Source organism: Coccinella septempunctata, chromosome 2, assembly GCF_907165205.1.
Source record: "Coccinella septempunctata chromosome 2, icCocSept1.1, whole genome shotgun sequence".
Lineage (NCBI taxonomy): Eukaryota > Metazoa > Arthropoda > Insecta > Coleoptera > Coccinellidae > Coccinella > Coccinella septempunctata.
This window is the reverse complement of record NC_058190.1, coordinates 40,959,197-40,985,297: the sequence shown is the minus strand read 5'-3', so window position 1 is coordinate 40,985,297 and position 26,101 is coordinate 40,959,197. Positions and strand designations below refer to the sequence as shown.

The following is a 26,101-nucleotide window of genomic DNA, read 5'->3' as shown; positions in this document are numbered from 1 at the left end:
CAAAATACGATTATTAAACGTCTATTTTTGCTACATTGAAGTCGTTGAAATATAGTCTATAATATATGAGTTGTGAACGTTTATAGACGACTGGTTTTCGACGTAATTTCTGAATTACTTAAGTAGTCTAAAAGACGTACATGAAATACGAATATCAGACGTATATAAAATACGAATAGGAGACGTATATCCAGGATTGATTTTATACGTCTACCACGCGGACATTTGTCCTTCTTATTTTGGTCTAATGAAACCGTATTTATACGTCGGAATAAGTTGACTTATATATGTTTAATAAACGAAAGGTGGTTTCCTGGGGTGCTCAAGCAATTTGATATTTTATCATCAATGCCGAGAGGAATCTCACATATATGGCATCCCCGTTCTATAGATCATTGAGAGATTATATTCAAAAGCTCCATTTTGAAGCCGCACAAGTTTCAACTCAATGGTATCAAGATTTTTCTTTGAGCAGCTGAGAAGTAATTGTGTACCTGGATAGGTGACTGCCCTAGTAAAGAATTTGAACAAGCATGCAAACTTTTGCGGAGTGAATTCAGAAGCTCTCCTGACTTCACGTCAGTGCTTTTCTTATTTTTTTGGATCCACCAAATTAAAACGAGTGAAATCAACCTTCGTCGTGTGGAAGTGAACAAATGTTTCCGTAAAATACTTGGTGATTCCATTCGAGTTGCGAGAATGGAGGATGATCATGCAGTTAAAACCCCGTTGAAGTTTCCAGTCCCATCAGTGGGAGACCCTCCAAGTCACCGCTCACCTTCCTACTCCACTCTCCTTCACAATAACTACACAGAATAGCACTCTTCCTCAACAACCCAAACCGCCCGAACCCGTTGAAAATCGAAGATTCCAAGTCCTCCGGACGGATTACGTTTTTCGCCGCTTGTAGAAAGGAGGAGATCGTAACATAAAATCATAGGACATTTCAGTTCGGGAAGACCCTCATATCTGTCAAGGATACCCATCCGGAAATTCCGGAATACTCAAACAAACCTCGAATGTGTACGTGAAACAGATAAAAATTCATCCGTCTGGCGCGCCAGAGAACATTCAAGAGGGTTCATTTTAAAAGGGTTGACGAAAAGGGAACCAAGAGAATTTCAGACCTGCAAACCTGCAATATACAAGCGCAGGATGGGAGAGCAGAGAAAGGTGCGCGATAGAACCGCTTTGGAGTCAGTGTTATTCTGTATCGCGCGCGTTGTGCTCTGGCTTAGAGGCCGGCTCCGAACGCCGCAGAAGAACGCGATCATCTTCTTTGATCGTAGTTAATTAAGCGTTATCTCATCGATGAAGATCTGAATAAATCTGATCAGTTGTGCCATCGATTCCTGCGACAGATTTCGTGACTGTCATTTCCTTTGCTTTTGGTTCTTCGGTTTTGAACAGTTTGTGAGTGTTGTGCACTCTTCGGTACATGGTGCCGATGTGGGATTGAAGATGTATGTTGTGTTGTAATGAGTGTTTTGATGGGTGCTCTGGATGTTATCATTGCCACTCTACTGGTGCTGCCTGGAGGTCTCTCCAACCTGAAGCCTGTGGATGATGGGGCATCCCCTAACGAGTTGGATAAACCAAGTGAGTCTCGTTAGGATCCTCATAACAATCGTGCATGAAGAAAAGGTCATGTTTGGTATCACTGAATGTCTTCAACACATTTTCCCTACTTTCTGTCATCGAACACATGAGGGTTCCTCTTGGATCATTGAATATTGCCAATTGAATCTTCAGCTAGATCAATCAGGTAGAAGTGGCAGTTTGAGAGAAGTTGACAATCGAAATAATAATAATAATAATAATAATAAAGTTTATTAATCCTTTTCGACATTTAAAAATGTATAGGACAAGTCATATGGAGAAATATTCGGGAATATCCAAAAGTAACGCCACACGATTAATGTACAGATTTTCGAAGATTCTCCCTCAAGCTGCTTGCTATGGAGATTGGTTGGAATTTGAGGCGGATCTGCCAATTAAGGTGGAAGCTCGCGGAACAGAAATTTCCAGGAAATCCTTCAACTGACGCATGACGTCGATCATCTTGACAGACCTACACGAAAAACGTCCGGATTTCTTACGTGGTTAAATTTTCAGGACTCTGATGGTGTTTGTCACATTTCGTTATTTTCGAATAATCTTTATCCTTTATGAGGATAAACTGCATTATTATCGTCATCAGCATATGGGGTAAATGCTACCTCTTTCAGGTAGAGGTTGTTGTTGCAACGTGGGAAAATTTCTTTCAGCTAATACACCAGGAAATAAGGCCTCATTGGCAAAGATATATTAGAGGGAGTATGTATTTGTTATTCCAGAAGAGACGCGCAATGCTGTCTTGATCTTACTTTTAAGTAAGGCTTAGTCGAAAGTGTTGTCATCTCGGTTGTCATAATCTTGAGAACAACTGTGGTAAATCCAGAATATATATAAATGGTTGATACAATGTTTTCCAAAGGTGATCACTCAAAATCAATGTTTAAGCTCTCAAGCTAGTTTATTCTTGGGTAAATTGCGATACCCACTTAAAGCGCGTGGTCGACTGTCGAATAATAAATAATCAATTCTTTTCTGTTTTGAACAGTATCCTTGAAGTATCAAGATCTCTTTCAAGTGCGTGGTTTCTCCTTGATGAGAGAATCGACAGTTGATTGATGGATCCATATATCGGCTGTTCTTGATGGAGAGTCTAGTTATGAGCATTAAAAATCATTCTTGCATCGAAAATTAAATGATGATCTATATGCCTAGGTTCGTTTAATGATTCTCAATTGAGAATTAGAGACTTCATCAATATATTGGGGAATTATGTAAAAAGTTTAAGTGCTTTCGGACTTGAAACCGAATGACTGTGAAATATTTGAAATAGAAATCCAAGTTTTCTCAACACGAAGTGAATTGGGTGACAAAATCCTTATCTAATCCGAGTCAAGTTGAATATGAAGGAACGTACATGGGTATTTATTCAATTCAACGGAAGTGAGTTGCTAGTTTCAATCTCTGCAGATCAAAGCAGTTATTACGCACCTTCTCAATTATCGATTCGTTTCTATCAATCCTATCTCCTAATTGCTATCAATTTCAGAGTGAAGAAAATGCTCAACAGATCTTCGCTCTGTGACGATGTTTTCGTGTGGTCCTTCTGTTGTTGCGGGTTGAGGTCTTGTTCGAGCTGTATGAAGAAGCTGGAGAGCCTTTAAACTTCACGGATCTTGAGTTTCAAAAAGCTATTGAATTTATATTTGGGTTAAATCATTGAGTATTAACACTGATAAACACTGAATGGTTATATCCATACAATTGGATTTGCCAATCTTGCCATGGTACTAATTTAGTTTCATGTAAATTCGTCAATTGTCTTAATGTTTCTCAAATAATCTTTTTATACCGTTACTACATACTCAATCACTGGACATTCTCAACCATAAGAATCATTTGATTGCCTAGGATTACCTATCCCGAGACCTATCCAAAATGGATTTGTGGGATAAGTTAGGTACTGCACAGTGCCAAATAGTTCTCATTGATCCATTCTGCGCTTTTGGTCAAACTGAATGCTTTTCTTCTTTACTTCATTGCAGTTCCTGGTGATGGGTGAGAATGGTCGTGGAAAAAGCTTTTAAGGATCATTCTTCTTCCTTTCTGATCAATATTTGTACCATTCCAGTATCTCCATCTCAAATCATCAAATTGTATCTCAGGATTAACCTAGTTTATGTCTACTCATGAATTGCCATGAATTCCAAATCTCTAACGCTCCTTATGACGGTCCGTTTGATTGCTAATAAGAATTTTACAATCTCCTTCTTGGAATAAGATTGAACTACATCTTCTGCACCCGATGAAATTGAATTTCCTGAATCCTCTCAGATCTTCCAGATTTGAAATAATCTTTCATCGATTACAAGAAAAATTTCTAGGAATTGTCCAACTGAATGGCTGCTCGGTTTCTCAATACAGAAATTTTTTGTGTTTGTTCGGAGAAAAATATAACATTTTTAAATATTCCTGATGCCAGAAGCTATTGATATCAACGAAAAATCCTCGTCTATATAACTGCATATATACATGTATGAAAAATTTTATACTTACAGGATATTACCGAGGATATTACAGCATTTCATTCGCAGTTGTTTGTTTGTTTAGACTGCACTGTATTCTTAGAAATTTTAGTATGTTTTTCTTGGGTGGACTTTGAACAAAATCTTAAAATTATTGTCCTTTTCAGATTGTATTCAGTTCGTTCGTTAGGATAGTTGTTGATTGTTTACATAAACGATCGATTAAAACGAATAATTCCAGCGAAATCGATTAATTAATATTGATATCTATCACTTCTTCCAATATTGGGTATCTGGACTCATAAAATATGTTCAGTTTTCAATAGTATCGAAAGATTCATACATTTTGTAGATTGTGAGATGTGTGCAGATTCTTGATTCCGTGAGCAAATAAAGTTTGTGAGTTATTTCGTTATGACGAATACCATGGGTCTTTTAGAAGTTATTTTAACAATTTTCTTAGCATTTCCTGCTAGCTACTCTATGCAACATACGAAAAACGATGGAGTTTCGACGATTAAAGTGGAAGAATCTGGTGAGTTGTTCTTCACATTTTAATTGTCTGATCATTCTTCTTTGTTTCGGAGGAAAATAAATGTGGGACATAATTCTTGGAAAAATTCTGTACTGCCTCAATATTTTTTCCAAAAGATCTCGATGTCAAAATTTTTGAAAAATGCATGTATTTCAAGAAACTCTGGACGATTTTATCGTTAATCCAACGAAAGTGAAATGGGTTATTTACTGGTATCTGAGACTTTTTTTTTTAAATTGTCATTTCTGCCTTATAAATGAAGAACTCTTGTTACCTTGGGATGTCCACGTGAAAATAAAATCAAGTTATTATGAACTATCAGATTATTCAAAGAAGTATCGTCGTTTCGCTGAAACTTGTTTATCTTCCATAAATAAAGGATCAACCTTGAGCGACCTTATCATCCGAATTGACCAAGAATTTATAATTAGTTCGAACGGATCAAAAAGTATCTTGCGAAGAAAATTTTTTGAGAACCACTGGAATGTCTTGGGGAAAGTACCATTTTCAAATGCACCATAGATTATTTGAGATTCTTCGATAGGCAGAGATCTTTCCTAAGTAAGCGATAGGATATTAATTAGTTATCATAATTCATAATGTAGGTGATCACTTGTGGGAGGAAAGATGGTGGTAATTGAATGTTTGATTCATGTTTTTTAATAATTTTTGGTAGCTTTGAGAATTCCAATCTCACCTTTCTCAAGATATCCTGATACTCCCAGTTAAATTCAACTCGAAAAAATTGGTCAATCAGATTCCATAGAAAAAACATGTTTGATGCGACGAGGTTTTATTTCGTATATTATCTTCTACCTTGCATCTATAATACATTGAGCATCTTTATGTATAGATTATCCTTAAAAATTGTATCCTTTTATTCTTTGCGAAGAATTGTGAAGAATTCTTTAATTGTTTTGATAAGGATTTTACATTATTCCTTTTTCTTCGAGCATTACGATGTTTGGAAATATCTCTTTGTTCAAGACAATTTGTAGCATTCTAATTTAGGTTTTTCATAATTTTTATGGGCATTTCGAGATTTTCGATAAAAATTAAAGTTTTTCTCATCTGTTAGACGTTTATTTTTTATTGTAAATAGTGTTATTTCATGAAAAAAGACTTGTTTTCAAAACTCGCTCAGTCCGTGAAACTTCTCGTGAACAAAGGAAAAAAAAAGTATGGGTTGTAAAATGAGTATACTTCATTCATATTTATTTTAGCAGTCGGTTGGCCATGAAATAATTTTCTCAAGTTTTTGTAACTAGAACGGAGTAAGGTTGGCACTCATGAAATCTCGTTAATGTCATAACGCCGTTGCCAAAACTAATATTAATTTTTAAAACGAAAATGCCGAAAGTGATTGAAAAAAGAGAAGACAGGGTTTCAGAAAGTGCTATTTAAAATTCAGGTCCGCTCATTCGAATAGTTATACCCTGATATTCAGAAATCCACAATATGTCAGACGGTAGCGAACATATTTCAATGTAAAAGAATTTATATAATGTTTCATCTGAATCTAAACGACTTATATTTCAGTTAAATATATCCACAATCAGAAAGATAGTGAATGTAGAAGATGACAAAGAATTTCCTTCTATAGGGAGACCCAAAAAAGTGGTGCCATTTGAGAATTTCATGTTTGAGTGAATTAATGCGAAAAGTTTACTACAGGATTCTCGATGAATGTCATCCTAGAATAAGTTCTCGATTTTTCATTTGACTTGTTATATACATTGTAAACGTCTTAAGGTATCTACCAATAAATACTTAATTATTATTATTATATCAATGTATTAAGATGAATAGCCACAAATACGCGCCAGTTTTCCTGATAATTGTTTATTCATTTGAAATTTCTGTTCAAAGGTGCAGTTCATCTTGACTTGAAACTTCCTTTAATTACTTTCACTTATATTGATGCAAGATGATTTTTGTTGAAGAATTTAACATTCTTGTAATTATCTGTTAATTCCTTCGGGAGATACCCATTTCCAACCACTGCATCTTCGGGTTAATATTTTTGAAATCTACAACTGATGTAACGCATTCAAACTTTAGCCAAAGAAGATAACGAACATTAACTCTCCTCAAGCTAGTGCATATTATGATATCATACTGATTTCTTGTATTTTCCATGCAAATAACTGGATTTGGTATGCCTTCAATCAGTTTGTATAAACTTCAATTTTGTTCGTCACATATTTTCCGAGGAGATTCGACATTGTGATAAAATACGTAATAACAGAAACTTTTACGTAGAACGGGCAACATAGCGTTGATTTAAAATCCAAAAATGTTTTGACAAGCGTCATAACCCCACATTTTCGTACTTTACAGAGTGAAATGTGTCAAATTTCCATGGCCAACCGAGTGCTTAAATAAAAGTGAATGGAGTATAGGTACTGATAATTTTATAGACTTCAATAAAATGCATCCGAATGCTTCCGACTTCGATGAACCCACACTAAAGTGTTCAACACCTAGATAGCCGACGTGATACAGAGGAGATGAGCCAGATAATATCAAGCCATGTGTATGCCTGAAGCTAGCGGGGTCTTTTCCGATCGAAACGTACATAACTTAGGCTAGATATGATTTAATTATCAGGACCTCGGAGCTAGCTCGAATACCGATTGTCCATTATGAATATTCTTCGAATAATTGATCGGTCGTAAAACTTGGATTAACACCGTTTTTCAGATATACGGGGAGAGATACTCATTCCAATAACTTTTTGGGTATATAATGTTTAGATTCTATCACTGATCTTAAAGAATGAATCTCCTTTCGGAATTGTTATGTAATGGAATCCTACTTGCTACTAGACAAGATATGATTCCGGTCCTGATTTGATCATTATAAATATTTATTCGGCATTAGTTACAGCTTCATTTCTCGTATGTATTACTATAATTTATTCAAGATATTGTAGCATCTCCAGTCGAACAGAATTGAATGAAGATGACTTTCGAATACCAAATAAGGGTATATTGAAATTTTTTCAACTACTTTCACTAGAAAACAGGTTTTATTCCTTAAGGATTAGTTTTTACTGATCAATTTTAAAATTAACACTTTTTTGAGATATACACACTGAAAGAAATTGTCTCTGTTGGTTTATACATGGTGAGTCTTTGACTCGTACAAATATTTCAACTGTAGATTCTTGAGGTCAAAAGGAACACTTTTTTATTATACCATTTTTTCCGATTCGGCTCTGATAAAAAGATATAGACATTTTAACTTTTCAAAATGAGCTGCACCACCCCTGGTAAACCATCATCATCATTGCCGTATCCCGTTGCCGGGAATGAATCTACAAAAAGGCGAAAAAAGGGAAAAAACAAAAAGAAAAGAAAAAGGTGCGAACAGACTTATAATTTTTCAGGGCTAATTGCGACTGTGTGCTCTCCTGTGACTGTAGAGACCCAACCGTGACCTACATATCCTACCACACTCCGGGCATGGATAGTCACCAACCAGATCTGGCCGCCGCTGTATCTTTCTCGAGTCTCCATTATAACCAAAAAGTTGTTACGCTTTGTTATAACTGTGTACCAAAGACCTCCACTGTGACCTGTCTAACGCTAGTTGTTTCCAGTTATGATTGGCATTAACTGATTTTAGGGATTGATGTAGTGTATCCTTAAACCGTTTATACTGGCCTCCTGGTTTCCGGGCTCCCTCAGTGAATTCGCCATATAGATCTATTTTGGGGAGTCTTGTGTCATTCTCAGAATGTGGGCGCTCCATCTGAGTCGGCCCCTCGTTACTTGAGTCTCAATTGTTGTACAACTCGCGCGTTGCAAGACTTCTGCATTCGAAACTTTGTGGAACCATCTGATGTGCATTATCTTTCTAAGATGACGTTGTTGCGTTTGTAAAAACGCAACGAAATTACTTTCAGAATTATTAGCTGAATCTGTGACACTACACATCTGTGAATCTTTCAAGCACAGTTGTAACCAGCCAAACTACCCAATTTTTCAAATTTCACAGATACTTTTTAATTTTTGAACATCTAATTATTCAAAAACGTCGTATTATGTATTATAAAAAATATAAAGGAAAATTTTATTTCACAAACGTTCAAATCGAGGTTCAAATATTTATCAGATAGCGTACAAAGTAGTTTCAAGTGTTTGGTTCTTTGAATTTTTGGTATTTTTATGGTACGAAATGGTCAAAATGAGGACACTGGAAAACGTGGGTGATATCTAGTGTTCGAAAAGGTTCATCAAATAGAAGAAAAACTATATTCCGAAATTCATTTCATTCGATAAAATCGTTTGTGAGAGAACTAAAAAGCATTTTTTTATGGTATTTCAACAGCTTATATCTTTTAAATCGTGCCGATTCGGAAGGAATAGTAAAAAAAGTGATCTACTGCTAAAATATTTGTACCAGCCAAAGACTCACCCTGTATGAAGTATTTTCATTAAAGAATCCCAGCCGTCGCCTTTAATTCAGTTATTCCTTCACCTTTTTTCGTGATGTTCTTGTTGAGGCTTGTTTCAATTGATCCTAGTCTTTCCTCCACCCATCTTCTTCAGTTAGCTTAATTCACTAGCAAAGATCCGAAAAAAATCGCTTTGTGTTGGGTTCTTCAGCTGAAGTGAAAGCGACTGAATAGAAACACGTGATTGTATTCCAGAGAATCCTTTCCAAACTAAACAAAAAAAACTAACTTTCACTGAAATAAGTTCGACCGGAAAGACTGCAAAAACACAGCGGAGTGTTGAAAAGGCGAGTGAGAAGTAGCATCCTTCAATTCTTACTATTGCGAGAGTACTTTTCTTTCTGTTTTCCAAATGACCCTTATATCTTTTTGTTCGGTTCCGCCGTTTTTTACCAATTATCCTTTGTGGCCGACGCAATGATCTATCTAATGGATCTATTCTTCTTGTTTGAAAGAAATAACAATCACGAATTCATTGGTATTGTCTCTGTTCCGGGGTTTGTGCGATTCATCTGTCTTTCTGAACAAGGATCATAATACACCAGCTGGGTATTTGCTACGCCAGCGAGAATGAAAGTGGAATAGAGGATGCATTTTTCATTTATGCACTGTTCTTTTCCTCTGGAGAATATTCCAATTGCAAGCGATAAAAATTTACTTCATCAAATTGTAAAATCAAACACTTGACTACATTCACCAATTCTTCATTTATTATACGTCATATTTCGGGTTTAATCCCATTCTCAAGACTGAAAGGTAACATATAAGATACACAAATACAAGGTGTATTTAAAGGTAAGGATTTTTTTTTAACGAACTGGTCGAAATGAATCGTTTCACCAAATATCAGCTAAATCAATGAGAAGCTTTTATGGCTATTAAAAGAATGAACTGGCCAGCTCGCTCTCCAGATATTAACTGCATCGAGCATGTCTGGTCAGAGATGTGTAGACAACTGTCCTCCCTAGAACAAGCGATTAACTATCTGGTGTAGCTTTGTAAGCCTCTGTTGGAGATATGGACCAACTTGTCCCAAAATTACATAAATTGTCTCATCGACAGTAAGCCTTCAAGAGTAGAATGCTTGAAAGGGGATCGTACAGGATCAACCAAGTACAAGGTTTTCTCTTAATTTGATGTATTCTTTCTGTTATCTTCAATAAAAAAAATCTATAAAAACCGAGATGAAAACATTCTTTTCTAAAAAAAAAACAGTCGAATCCATTATTTCTGAAATAAATTGATGGAAGAAGGTCAGTGGACCCTACCAATAGTTGAGCAGTGTATTCCGTAAACAGGAAATGTCTATGATTTCATTCTGGAAAAACTCTGAATTCATAGATTCGTCAATTTAAGCTTTCTTTTACCCGCTGTCATTAAGTGATTTTATTCGAGAATTATTCACTTACTGAATGATTTCATATTGAACATGAGATTTTCAGGAATTTCGTATTTCTTCAAGATACAGCTTAGTATCTACTCGGCTTAGTATTATTGATTTTCATTTCAATTCATGAATAACTTTTTTGAGTAGAAACCGAAAACCTTCAGACGAGCCTTCAGAGCATTGCGAACTTCGCTTTTAGCTAAGATAAACTTGTTTCGTTTGCCCAGTGAAATTCTTCAGGACATTTATATTCAGTTATTTATTGCTCATGATTAATTCATGATCGAATTAGCAAAACTGCTAAACCGTACCTACTTCCAACATAAAAATTGATTATTCGCATTAATTCATTACCTTAACACCTGTTGCACAGTGAATGTGTTATTTCGTTGTATGGAAATGGAAGAGTAAAGAGATTGGCTGTTTTCATTATATTGTGCCCAAAAACAAATCCGAATTTGTCATGTTATTGTCGTATAAAAGTATCCCCAAATTGAACCCCTGTATTTGAATTGAAAATTAATCCATTCATTGTTTGTTGCGCATCCAATACTGTACTTCTTGATTGAAGGTTTAAATATTTGAAATTGGATCAATACCAATCCTACGGTTTGCAGTGCGGAATTTTTATCAATATATTCAATTGGAAATGAGCTTTGACCCATTCGCTATAAAACTGGACACAATAGGTTAAATGTATTACCGTAGATTCGGGTGACTTGGGACGATTGTTGAATTCAACTTGTGATATTTTCAAAACAGTGACCTATTTTTATCTGAAAAAGAGGTTCGAATATGCTTAATGACTCATACTATTGATCAGGTATATACCATGCTTCAGAATTCGGATATAAATTTTGAAAAAAATAAAATATGTCCCAAGTCACCCACCCATTTGGGAGGCTTAGACACAAGTTAAAATCTATTGATTTCTCAACTCTCAAATGAAATAGGTGACTCGAGACGGTGTACAGTTTTGAAAAATTAGAATTTGTGATTATATAGTTGAAATTCGGTAAGGAAATTGAATGGAAAACTCCTATTTCAGCGAAAGCAAATATATTGCAACTCAAATGTAAAAAAACTAAATAAAACAATGGAACTTTGATTTCTTTCATTCTTTGGTGATTTCTTTGTAGAAATAACGTAAATAATAATATCCTGCGAAAAATCGGCATATTTCCTGCTTTAAATTTCTTTTCACAGGTGTATAGGTCTATGATTTGTTCACAAAATCAACTTTTTAGAAAAAAGGCCAACTAGTTTCGACTTCATTTCATAGTCTTCATCAGCGGCGCATTGGCAGTAGGAAATATGAATGATGATGAGACCTATGGTATGGATTAAATTTCTTTTCACAGGTGTATAATAGGTCTATGATTTGTTCACAAAACCAACTTTTTAGAAAAAAGGCCAACTAGTTTCGACTTTATTTCATAGTCTTCATCAGGGCTCTGAAATAGAACAACACGATTTACAATGAACTGGGAGGATAATGATTACAATAATAAACACGATAGAAACACTCCAAAAAGAAGAAAAAAAAATTTCTACACAAACAATAAATCAAACAAGTGAGGAACAGGCTCGAAAATTTCAACTTACAATTTGTGTGGTTCTGTTGTCAACTATTGAAATTTTGGAAATGATAACAACTGCTTGCATGGAGGATGTTTAAAAGACTGAGGTTAACATATTGAATTTTCGAAATATGCGTGGAATCTGAATTATGATAAACGTCAGCGCACCTGGGATTGAACCACTAAAAACTCCCGATTTTTCCAATTAAATAATGGTACGCAGGTTTCAAATTTTCTATGTCGCTTCGTTTATGCGCTTCGTTGGGTGCAACACCCAAAGAATTATTAAGTAACGTCATATATAAAATTTCCTGTAATGATTGTCCAGCCACATATATTGGACAAACTGGTCGCTACCTTAAAGATAGAATTTCTGAACACAAAAGAGACTCACTTAACATTCTTAATCCTTTAAAGAACAAAAAAGAAAATAATACAGCATTGGCCGAGCATGTAAAAAATTTTCTTCATTCCTTTAATTTCGATCATAATTCAGTGGAAATATTAGGTAGGCAAACAAATTTAAAGAAAAGGTTATTGGATGAGATGATATCGATAAAACAAGACGTAAATTCCATAAATAAACGAAGCGACATAAAAAATTTGAATACTGCGTACCATTATTTAATTGGGAAAATCAGGAGTTTTTAGTGGTTCAATCCCAGGTGCGCTGACGTTTATCATAATTCAGATTCCACGCATATTCCGAAAATTCAATATGTTAACCTCAGTCTTTTAAACATCCTCCATGCAAGCAGTTGTTATCATTTCCAAAATTTCAATAGTTGACAATAGAACCACACAAATATGAAAATGTAAGTTGAAATTTTCGATCCTGTTCCTCACTTGTTTGATTTATTGTTTGTGTAGAAATTTTTTTTTCTTCTTTTTGGAGTGTTTCTATCGTGTTTATTAATGTAATCATTATCCTCCCAGTTCATTGTAGATCGTGTTGTTCTATTTCAGAGCCCTGATGAAGACTATGAAATAAAGTCGAAACTAGTTGGCCTTTTTTCTGAAAAGTTGGTTTTGTGAACAAATCATAGACCTATACACCTGTGAAAAGAAATTAATCCATACCATAGGTCTCATCATCATTCATATTTCCCGAATCCCGAATCTACCGGTAACTACTGATTAAAGGTGATTTGCAGTTACTTGTGAAAATTATTCACTATCGAATCACCCGTTTTTATCACTACTAATTCATATTGCAATCTCCTATTGGTCCTCCGAAGTCATTTTTGAGAATGGGATAAAAAAGGGAAATTTAAAGAACATGATTCTTTTTCAGCATAAGAAAGTTCGAAGGAAAGTTTATGGAAAAAATTTAAACTATATGATTGGTTGAACTCAGATTGATATATGTTTGGATATGGATAATTTCGTTCCAAATATTCATTTCAGTAGGTATTAAATAAAAAAATACTAGAAGTCTCTGGGAACAATGTATTTACAAATATTCAAATAGTAGTGTTTCGAGAAATTTTGTTCTTTTCCTCAGGGTTAAAAACAATTCGAAGTCATGAATCGATAAATAAATTCTTCATCAAGACTGATAAGTAGCATTTCCTCCTTCAAAGAAAAAAGTAAAGTTTCATTATAAGATATTGAGACTCTTCAGCCGCTTCGAAACTTTTGCTGCCTAATAGGGAAGTGAATTAATAAACCAATTGCAGAATTAGGATCAATAAATCGAAGACGAGAGTCAAGTAAACTGGAATTAATCACGCACACGTCGATTATGCCGAGGTGTACAAAGATGCACAGTATTTCATAATAACCACAGCAAAACCGACATAGATCTCAATTAAGGAATAACAGAGGCGGTATATTGAGATTGGAGGACCAATTAGGGAAGACATACGAATACATTTCACCATTTCGTGAAATGATATAATTGCGAACCCTGTTCCGTACAGTTCCCCTATTCAAGACTTCATTAGAAACCTTCTGATGGAGTGGCCTTTGCCATGTTGATGTGGATGCATTCAGAAGAAGGGAGTATGTCACATTCCATAGGTTGAATTTCCCCCTTCCATCCCTTCTAGGGCACTTACGGGTTGTTTAGTCAAAAGCATCTGCAAACTCATACAACTCATAAATGTAACTTGCATTTAGATTTTCATGTGTTATTTAAAAATGATGTCAAAGTATCTTTATGTTCCAAGGATGTCCGTTGGTTTATATTAATCATTAATGATTCTTGAAATTAATGTGTGGAAAATGTTTCACTTCAAATCAGGAATTAACACAAGAAGCTTCGTTGGTCGAGCTGCACAAAATGAAGATATTGTCATACACGGTGTCCCATTATTACTGGGAAAATGATCATAATGTGAAAATTATCGTAATTCTATGAATTGAAAAATTAATGTTTTTTCTATTTCGAGTGGTTTTTATGAATCACTGTCAATTTGCTGAGAAGTTGGTGGTGAAATACTGGGTTGGGCATAAATCTGGAATAAAATTGATATTTCTTCAACCAATAACTCAAAATGAAAACGGTGAGATCTTCAACAGATTCGAATGTTTTTCCCTAACCTTTCAGCTTCAAATCCATTCTAATTCTTTTTTTCAAATGGAAACGTATAACCGAGCATATAACATATGTGAGAACTTGAAAAATGGGATCCCACCACATAGTCTCTGTTTTTTTTGTGGTTACCAGAAAAAGCATAAATGTCTCAAGAAAAAAAAATCAATTCGAAGTTTCTCAACCAATAGGTTATTTTGAATCTAGAAATAGGCACCCTCCGATTTTACACAATTTTTTGGTAATAAAATTGAATATTTTCATTAATCTATGATATTTTCCTCCAAAAATGCCAGAAAATAATACTGACTACTACAATTCAAAGGTTTGTTATCATGGATGTCATTATAGATCATAGATAAACACTGTTACAGATGGTTTGTTACACAGATTACAGATTTTTTTTACTGTAATCTGTGGTTTGTTGCCCATCATCGTGAGGAAATCAAAGAGTATGAACTCTTTGTTAACATCATTTGTTGGCTATTTATGGTCACTTGAGGGGTAAATATGTCATCTATGACATTTTTTATCGCAAAGTCTTCAATAGCACCAGTCAATATTGTCAAGAATAGTCAGTTTTCACTGAAGGAGATTATCTTAGAAAATTGATGAAAATCAATCACAGCGTTTTGTGAGAGTTGCGCAAGCTGACAACATCGACTGAAATATGCCTTGATAATAAAGGACAACAAATGCATTATCTTGATGAGATAGACAAAGATGGCTGTCTATGAAGTCTGTGTTCTTTCCATTGTCTTGTATGCACTGTTGCCAAATCGTAAACTCCGCACGAAGCGATTTAAATTTTAAAACCCCATATTTGAAGGATGATTTTGAATTTCAAAAAATCATGAATGAAACTCATAATTATTCAGCTTAAACTTGCATATGCAGTGATAACCCAAATTGAGGAGAATTCCCCATTTAACCACTCGAAATCACAGTGATATGAAGGACATGAACCTAACCAACACTTATGTCCCCCATTGGCATAGAATAGAGAATAGACTGAGCAATACCCGCATGAAATTATCTGCTCTGTAGAAAAAAAAGAAGCTATGATGCGGCCGATACTCTATAGACACAGACGAGAGTGTAAACCACTGAACTGGCCGCATATTCGGTAGTTTCATTCACATTTTTCTGCTATTCAGATGATCCGAAATTCCCCAAGTTATTCTTCAATCTGTCATAACATCGGAGTGATTCACTAAATATGACAGCTAAAATAGGGCGCAATTAAAACCTAGCGCTTTTATTCAAACAGCTTTCTAACAACACATTTGCGAAATTTTTCTCTAGTCACAATGAGCAGGCAATCGATAGTAATGCATGAACTTCTATTCAGAACCATCAATCATCAAGTTGTCTCCAAGAAACGCGGAAACTTGTCAATATAAATCTGTGACCAGATCGAATCACATTTGATTGGCTTTCGTAGTGTAGAAATAATTGTGAAATTCAAAAAAAGGAGCGTTCCACTAATTGCCGGATTGCATAGCCGTGTCGAATAAACGAATGAAAATACGACACAACAACCCGCAAATACGTTGATGTAAACATTCTGTCCCAATTTTTGCGCAGAGGTGAAAAGCATGTGACCCGATTATTCGGTGCTCCATTCGTGAAGTCTCTAGTGGAGATTAGGGTGAATAATTGGAATTCATCGGTTCGAATTATTCATTTAGTGGTCAGGACGAATCCGATATGTCGAAGTTGAGCGGTTTCAACTCGTACTGGGGGATTTTTAAAAAAAAAAAAAAAAAATACCAATTTATCAACAAAGATGGCCCTTTATTCTATCGCAGTAGTTTTGAAGTAAGAATGAGGTATTAAATTAAACAATCGCACTCTATGAACACAGATTGCAAAGTGGCGTGGGAAGTACGAAAAGCAGTAGGTGCTTACGAACTCTTCATTACACACTGTAATTCAAGGAAAGCTAGAAGCTAAAACTATGAAATCTGCCACATTTTCGTCGGTGTTCTAAATGCTACAATCTGTGTTATCTGTAAGAAACAATATTGACATCAGCCCATATACGAATTTAATCGCATAACTAAAACGTCAATCTGTAGGATAGAAACCGAAGAAATCAAGAACTTTCACCGAAGAAGAATTGTTCAAATTCCACCGTGAAGCTTCAGATGAAATATTTTTAATGAAGAAGGTGAATAACATTTTATTGACAGCTTGTTATGACTATGGGAATTTTAAGTGCATGTAGAAAAGATGAACTTGTGAAAAGAAGACATTGAACACGAAGAATCGCTAGAATTAGTAAAAATTCCGAGACGATTCGGAAAAAATGGTAAAGGAAAAAGGTGTTCTTTTTGACCTCAAGAATCTACTATTGAAATATTTGTACGAGTCAAAGACTCACCCTGTATATAATTTTATGCTCTTGATATACAAAGAGCTCTTCTCTCACGTCTTTGAGTTGGCCATCCTATTATGGAGATAACACGGTTTGCTAGAACCAGTTGTTCTATACGAAGATATATTGAAAAATTCTTAGTCTATAGAACCAAACAAAATTTCAATGTCCAAATATTTTATTACTCAACATATTCTCCTCTTTTGGTTACATTTATCAAAGTGAACCTGCAACGTCTCTATACCTTTCAAAAAAAATGTTTTTCCTTATCCTCTGCAAACCAGACCTCCAGAGCTTCTATTAACTCCTCGTTGGAAGAAACTTAAAAAACTTAAACTTTTTTCAAGTTGAGGAAAGAGATGATAGTCGGATGGAGCCAAATCTGGTGAATAAGGTGGAATATTCTAGTAATTCAAACCCTAAATCACGAATTTTTTGCATGGCAACATGAGATTTGTGTTCAGGGGCATTGTCCTGCAAAAACAAAACACTTTTGGATAGCTTCCTCTTTAATTTTTCTTCCCGTAGGGTGGTCAATAATGTCGAATAGTAATCTCCCGTTATTGTTCTATCCTTATCCAAAAAATCAATCATGATTACTCATTGGCAATCCCAAAAAATTGAAGCAAGAACTTTTCCAGCAGATTTTTGGACAAGAAACTTCTTAGGTCTTAGGAGAACCAGAGTGTCGCCATTCCATCCATTGTTACTTTGTTTCTGGATCGTAAAAATATACCCAAGTCTCATCCATAGTAACAATTCGGTTTAAGAAGTCTACATCGTTTTCAAATCGAGCACAGATCGAACGCGATGCTTCTACCCTTGCACGCTTTTGGCCAACATTCAAACATTTGGGTCTATTTTGCAGCAATTTTTCTCATGTCCAAATTGACGTGAACTATATGATGAACGTGTTCGTATGAAATATTCAGTGCTTCAGATATCCGTTTTAGCCCAAATCGACGGTCTGATAAAATCATGTCATGAACTGCATCGATATTTTCGGGGACTGACACAGAAACTGGCCTTCCCGATCGGTCATCATTTTCAATGGAAAATTCACTTCTTTTGAGCTTGCAGTCCAATTTTTCACGGTCGCATACGAAGGACATTGATCACCAAGGCTATTAAGCATATCTTCGTAAATCTGCTTACCTCTTAACCTTTTTAAATACAGGTACTTGATGATGGCTCGATACTCCAATTTTTCGATTTTCACAATTTCGGTGGACATCTTCTTTCTTTTAATTTATTGCGTAACTCTGGTTTACTTTTTTGACCTCAAACTTCACACTGACACTTCTAATGAGTTATTGTTCGTTGCTATGGTAACGCAATATTTTTTTATACATGGAACTGGTTTAGGCTAACTAGATATTCCTCGTACATACCTCCTCTAAATAAAAGTGACTTACCTTCAAAATAACCGTGTATATTCGAAATCTTAATTAGTCATTCATTCGCGATTGAGCCATCTGCACATCAACCACAATATTTCGTTCGAGACATTCACTGGGGATGCCCCGTTTAATTAATGTAAAAAAATAACCACAGTTTTACGTGGCGCATCCACTTGAAATTTCGTTTCGTATTGCAGCTCCCGCGAAACTCCCAACTTGAAGCGCCACGGGATATTCCGGTTCAGCTTCATAATATTCATTAGCAATGGGCGAAAACTAATGAACTTTGAGCAACCTCGTACTTTCTGTTAAACGTGCAACTTCTTCGCGCTTCATGCAACTCCACGAACTCAGATTACAACTACTCAAGTAATTCGCGAAATTATCGATGTTGCAGCATTGTTGTAATAGAATCTGTCTGGGGGATAACAGAACGATTCTAGTGTAATTAACAACATCGTTTTCCTCCAATTTGCTGCCTCAGAGAACTCAGATCCGTAACGGAAGGGTGCAAATACTAGTAGGTGTTCTTCTGAACATGGTGCGAATCCCCCGAATGTAACTGGACCAGAAATACTACAGATCGTTCATTCATTCATTGCTGTATCCCGGTACTGGAAATAAATTTACATAAAGACATAAAAAAAGAACAGACTTATAATTTCTTAGGGTTAATTGCGACTGTGTGCCCTCCTGTGACTGAAGGGACCCAACCGTGACCTATACAGATCCTTCCACACCTTCACCAATCGGCGCTGTATTCTTCTCGAGTATCCATTATAACTGTGCATCATAGACCTCCAATGTGACCTGTCTAACGCTAGTTATTTCCACTTATGATTGGCATTAATTGATTTTAGGGATTGATGTAGTGTATCCTTAAACTGCATATACTGGCCTCCTGGTTTCCGGGCTCCCTCTGTCAATTCGCCATACAGAGCTATTTTGGGGAGTCTTGTGTCTTGCATCCTTCAGGATGTGGCCGCTCCATCTGAGTTGGGCTCTCGTTACTTGAGTCTCAATTGTTGTACAACTCGCGCGTTGCAAGACTTCTGCATTCGAAACTTTGTGAAACCATCTGATGTGCATTATCTGTCTTAGATGACGTTGTTGCGTTGGCTCAAGCTGTTTAATATGTCGCATGTAGGGCGTCCAGCTCTCATTTCCGTGAAGAAGCGTTGGGAGGACGACTGCTTTGTAAACAGCTGTCTTGGTCTTAAGATTGAGACTCTGACCTTTCCCTTCCTGAATGCCCGTGATGCCGAATTGATACGGTTGTGTATTTCCGTGTCTAGGTTAGCCCTAGTATTTATGGAGCTGCCCAAGTATTTGAGCTGCTCGACGTGTTCTAGAGTTTCATTCCCCAGGCTGATATGTGTTTGAAGGCTTTCTGACAGACATACCAGTATTTTGGTTTTGTTAATATTGAGTCTGAGGCCTGAAGCTTCGTATATATGTTTATAGGTGACCAGCATTATCTGTAGATCCTCAGGGCTGCTAGCGATAAGTGCGCAGTTGTCTGCATATTGAAGTTCCGTGATAAACCTTGAACGGGTTTTTGTTCTGAGGCGCTTCAGGTTAAATATAGGCCTCCATCAAATCTGAATCTCATTCCAACACCTCTTACAGGCATACGCATGTCAGCAGTTATCGAGACAGCTATGGCGAAAATATTGAACAGTAAAGACGCAGCCTTGTTTTATTTATTTATTTATTTATTTACATTATAACTAGGATTGAGGTAAAACCTATAAATCCAAAAAATATAAATCTACAATTCTGTAACCAACAATCGTGAGAGAAGAATTCTAACTTATAAAACAACACAAAATCAGAGCAAAATGCGCATTTCATCCAACCTGTTTTTGAAGGCGTTCACCGAGGCAGCCTCCACAACTGTATTCGGCAGACGATTCCATTGATTGAATACTCTGTTGAAAAGGATCCTCTGTCTAATCGATGTTTTGAATGGTTCCTTCTGTAGCTTGAAGCGATGACCTCTCAAACTATTAGTGTTAAGGCGATACATGTTTTCGAGTTCCTCCCCAAAGTGGCCATGTACAGCACGAAATGTGAAAATGAGATCACCCCTGTTGAGGTCACCACCTATTTCAGAGTTGGTTAAGAAATGGTCGATTGTAGAGCCATTATGTTGTATTCTAGCGGTGTTGTTGGTGTGAAGGCTTTCACACACTGCTAAGAATTTTTCGGGTACTCCAAGGCGTCCCATGATTTTCCATAGCGCTCTCCGATTCACCGAGTCGAAGGCCTTACTTAAATCGATGTAGGCTGTGTAGATCTTTGATTGGATCGGATCGGATGTCATATCATAGACTCAATCAACGAAAAATTAAGTTTTCCTGAAGATTTTGCTTGATATTTCTAAAGAATTTCGAGTACTCGAGGTAGAGGACCTTCTTCGTTTTACCGATCATATATTTTCAAAATATTTGGCAGTACACAACTGTTGCCAATGTATTTTGGCTCAAGAAAAACACTATTGTTATCAAGATCATACCCCCAATTCCCATCCTTTTATGGAATTCTCCCCTTCAAAATCCCACAGGACCCTACAGAAGGATAGGATATTATTTCTCTTTTCTTTCTTCTCTCTCTACTGAACTGACCTGAGACAAGCTTCTGCCAATGCTGATTCTGGAGCTGTCTGTAAACCAGAATCTTGCAACATCATCGGAAAAATCTGTACTTGATCGGCAAATTTGAAGTATTCAACAGTTGAGCTACGAGATTCAGCACAAGTTTGAATTTGGAGCTGTGGACGGTGATGCATTTAGATAAAAAAAACTCCAACGACGAGAAAAACCACTGGAGCTGACATGGTGTATTCATCAAAGCGGACATTCAATCGACCTGTCTGAAACTGATATGATGATTACAAAAATATAATCCCTTTTTCCGAGTGTAGGTTTGCGTCGGAATATCCAATAATGGGTGGGTTTCTCCATTTATCAAAAACGTTTTATGACATCAATGAGATTAATTCGTTGATTAAACGAAATGTGACAGTTGTTCGGTTCTGAATTCACTGACAATAATGACGTCAATGTTCTTTTCATTACATTCCAAATGAACAAACGATAAAAAAGTGCATTTGTTGAATTAAAAACGTTGTTCACCTCAATAGACAAATATGATATTATACAGTTTGATAAATGTTGCAGAGTTGCAGAATTATCGAAAAAATATGTTCATACCTTAGAACATAAATACATGGAATGGACATTAACGTGCTATGAAGGTATTTGTTGTGGTACAAACATTCGATGCTTCTCTGTCTAGCGCGACACTAAGGCAGTGGCGTAAAATAAATAAATTTATATAGCTCCTCCTTTTTTGTACGGAAAATTGACGTGACAATGATGTCAGACTCAACTATCTCAATTGTGATTGGCGACACTAAGCAACTATCTCACTCCAGTCTTTGGACAACAACACATGTTTATTTTCAATTTCTTGTATCTATGTTCCAAGGTTCATACACCAATTCAAATTCTGTTATACATTTAGCCACATACAGGGTGAGTCAACAGTGCTCGATCGGTCGATAACTCTAAAAAATGTTGGGCTTGGAGAATGATTTGGAATCGACTCTATTTTTATTATTATTATTTGAACCGGGATCGTTGTGGCTCGGTTAGCCTTTCGGTAACTGCGACCTTGTAGATCTATTGTTCTCTACCTTACTCATTAATAGGAAACCAAGGAGGTCGTCAATAGTGTTGATAAAACCGACAACATCGTGACCTCGTGTGTATATAGGACCGGTTTCCCCAAATGAATGGTTCTTAGGTAAGCCAACTTTGGTCACTTGCATACCATGTGTTGAGCTGTTTCTGCTTCCACAGAGCCTACAAATCTCATCCGCTGACTTTCCCGATGATGTGTGTACCGACAGTGCCCTGTCAGCAGTCCCACCATCACCCGAAGCTCATCTCGCGACAGCTTTAGCAGTTTTTTGATGTAGGTCGGTGAAATCATCACGAATTTCTTTGACTGATTAAGTCCAGGAGTGTTTCTCCAGAGGGTTATTCTGTTGCTCAACTCCCATTGATGGACCACTGCCTCACATTGGTATTTTCCAAACCCACAGAAAGGCGCAGGTGTCCAGCAGGTGTTAACCATGATGCTCTTTTTGTAAGTTCATAGGCTTTTTCATTTCCTCCAACACCACAATGTCCTGGTACTCATAGTAGAGTCACTTTATTACCTCTGACCAGTTGCTTTATGGTATTACGGCACTCCCATGTCAGCAGAGATCCCTGTCAGTGTGATTCCAGAATCAACTCTAATTGAAGCATAAGAAAAAATTATTGTTAACTTTATAGTGTATACTCTATGGGGTGGTTTGAAAGTGGTAAAATAAGATTCTACCCTGATTTTTAATGATAAAATCCAATTCTCATTTCCTATTCTTAATCGGCAAAATATTCTGATTCCAGAAAACCTGAATTGTGAATTGTCATCGAGATTCTCATAATTTATCTGTAGACCACTTTTTCTAACTTATTTCATAGTTGAAGTGTTTTTAACTGAAGATCACGATTGAAAACTGTTCAATATAAATGTTGTTTCTTTGAATACCGTATAGTTTTCAAATCTTCCTCATTTTTTTGGATCATTCTATAGGTGCTCCGAAAGAAATCGCGATTTTTCGAAAATGGCCTTTAATACAAGTCAATGAATCCATTTTTCAAGTGGATTGCCATGAACGTTTTGTCTGTTGAAGCTTTAAATGGTATCCAACAGACAGAAAGATTTCAGGACGTGTCATTTGCAAGAATTGACTTATTGGCATTTTTCAAAGGTAACTTTTGAAGAATTGCAGTGTAATTTCCTGATTTTTTCGAATAATTTTTTAAACAACAACGATCTTATCACTTTCCCAGCCTCCAACTAATTCACCAGTATGGAACAGCAAAGTCGGCGTAGAAGAAATTCCAAGACAAAACTGGCAAGAACACACATTCGACCAAGCACCGAGGTCATGAATTTATGAATTACAATTGGGAATACCGCATCAGGACCTCGGCCACAACCTCATCCTCACCTCGGGCTGCTCTTTAATGGTTAATCTGAAAAATATTTCTTCTGCCTCCGCCGAATCATTGACGTTCCCAAGAGATGAGGGACGGCAGCGTTGGAAAATTAAAGCGGGGACTCTTCGACTCTCAGACTCGGTGGATGCGAAGAAGCGAAAGAAATAAGGGGCAGGAAATTTCGGCCGTGATTTTCTTTCAACCGTTTATGTCATAAGTTAATCCAGGAAATTAATCTGTTAGGATTTAATTCACTCGAAGGTTCTTTGGGGCGTTGTCGTTTTATCAGGCGCAATATCCGACGAAACCGCTTCTATTTGAGGAGTGAAACTACTACTAGATATTTGAAGACGTTAATTTTGATATTTTTATTATAACGAAAACATTATTCAACTTGCTAACCTATACAGGGTGTCTGTAAACAAATGCGAAAGACTTAAGGAGATGATTCCTCGATGGAAATAACCAGGGGTAGTTCCTATGAATTTTTTTCGAAATCGACCTGCCTTCCAAGACACAGCCTTTGGATGGCGATGACGAGTTGACAGTTTTTAATTTTTTTTTACGGGTTCTAAAAACCACTGAGCCATAAAACTATACATAATATGAAGCACTTAGTATACTCCATTCACTTTTATTTTACCACTCGGTTGGCCATGGAATTTGATACATTTTACTCTGTAAAGTACGAAAATGTGGGGTTCTGGAGCTTGTCAAAACATTTTTGGGTTTTAAATCAACGCTATGTAGCCCGTTCTACGTGACAGTTTCTGTTATTACGTATTTTATCACAATGTCGAATCTCTTCGGAAAATATGTGACGAACATAATTGAAGTTTATACAAACTGATTGAAGGCATACCAAATCCAGTTATTTGCATAGAAAATAAAAAAGATCAGTATAATATCATAATATACACTAGCTTGAGGAGAGTTAATGTTAGTTTCTTCTTTGGCTAAAGTTTGAATACGTTACATCAGTTGTAGATTTCAAAAATATTAACTCGAAGATGATATGCATATGATGCAGTGGTTGGGAATGGGTATCTCCCAGAGGAATTAACAGATAATTACAAGAATGTTAAATTCTCAACAAAAATCATCATCAATATAAGTTAAAGGAAAAAGGAAGTTTCAAGTCAAGATAAACTTCACCTTTGAACAAAAATTTCACATGAATAAACATTTAACAAGACAACTGGCGCGTATTTGTGGCTGTTCATCTTAATACATTGATATAATAATAATTAGGTATTTATTGTCACCTCAAGGCATTTACGATGTATAGGACAAGTCAAATGAAAAATAGAAAAACCAATTTTCGGGAACTTATTCTACGATGACATTAATCGAAAATCCTGTAGTAAACTTTTCGCATTAATTCGCTCGAACATAAAATTCTCAAATGCCACCACTTTTTTGGGTCTCCCAATAGAAGGAAATTTTTTGTCATCCTCTTCATTCAGAATCTTTCTGATTGTGGAAATAGTCAGTTGAAATATGAGTCGTTTATTAGATTCAGATGAAACATTTTATAAATTCTCCTACATTGAATATGTTCGCTACCGTCTGACGTATTGTGGATTTTAGAATATCAGGGTATTTTTATTTGAATGAGCGGACCTGAATTCTAAATAGCACTTGTTTCTTTTTTCAATCACTTTCGGCATTTTCGTAATAAAAATTGATATTAGTGTTGGCAACGGCGTTATGACATTAACAACATTTCATGAGAGCCAACCTTACTCCGTTCTAGTTACAAAAACTTGAGAAAATTATATCATGCCCAACCGACTGCTAAAATAAATGTGAATGGAGTATAGATGTTACTCACACAATTTTTCTAGGTCTCATAACTTCATTATTAGGGCTTGAAAATATTAACCCCTTATGATTTTCCTTCAAAAATTGTTTTCGTGCGATAGATTTTCGAAAAAATAAAGGGTTTGTCCTCACCCCCTTAAGGGGTTTTCAGTTACTGGGATGCAAAGAGCGTAAAACTTGTTTCCCCTCGAATCTGAAATTGACGGATCCGAGCGATTTCCCACGTTTTCATTTCAAAGCCGGAAAATCGAGGTAATAAGTTTTCGTTGGACCACAGTGACCACACTGTATATTAAAATGATACAAACACCCTCCTATGTGTATTTCAGCATAGAATTACTCTCGGACTATCTCGATATCAAGTAGGAACTGTACAAAGATAATTACCCGAGTGAAACCCCTTATGAAGCTATCGATAACAATAGCTTGAATATAATCACGATGTAAGGTCTGCTTACCAAGTCTGAAATGTCAATCGGATAGTTCAATATACGTGCCCCTTTCAATCTAATCCCTTGTACGGTAAGCTCGAGACACAAACATCGAACTGATAGCTGAACTCATTGAATAGAGCCTTTCTGAACGCACAATATATTAAGCCTCTTTGATATTTACCGAGTTATCGTCCTGCACAGATTAGACGTTCGTGATTGGATTTGATTGGAAATTTCTTGGAAGATTCAACCAAAAATCAAAAGAAACACAAATGTGATGAATTTCTATGCCAATGGTGCCGACCAAAGCGTTAATTGATGATCGGGGTCCCTCAATATTCCTATTAACGCATAACATTAAAGGTACCTGTTTTGATGGAGTTTTGCCTGCGTTTATTTTTAAAGCTCTGAGGAATTAACCATAAAA

At 36.1% G+C, this 26,101-nt stretch overlaps 1 protein-coding gene across 2 annotated transcripts in view; it reads left to right on the top strand.

Annotated features, from left to right (window-relative positions):
* The first annotated feature begins 1,211 nt into the window (after nt 1-1,211).
* The window catches only part of LOC123307604 (protein turtle), a 330,136-nt gene continuing 305,246 nt past the window's right edge, over nt 1,212-26,101 (top strand). The window contains exon 1 of one of the 2 annotated variants that reach the window (XM_044889979.1): nt 1,212-1,599. In XM_044889979.1, coding sequence (XP_044745914.1) covers nt 1,479-1,599 — 121 coding nt within the window. In that variant the 5' untranslated portion in view covers nt 1,212-1,478. Of the gene's footprint in view, nt 1,600-4,386; nt 4,615-26,101 lie in introns of those variants that run through there. The other variant, XM_044889978.1, reaches the window with a different exon arrangement.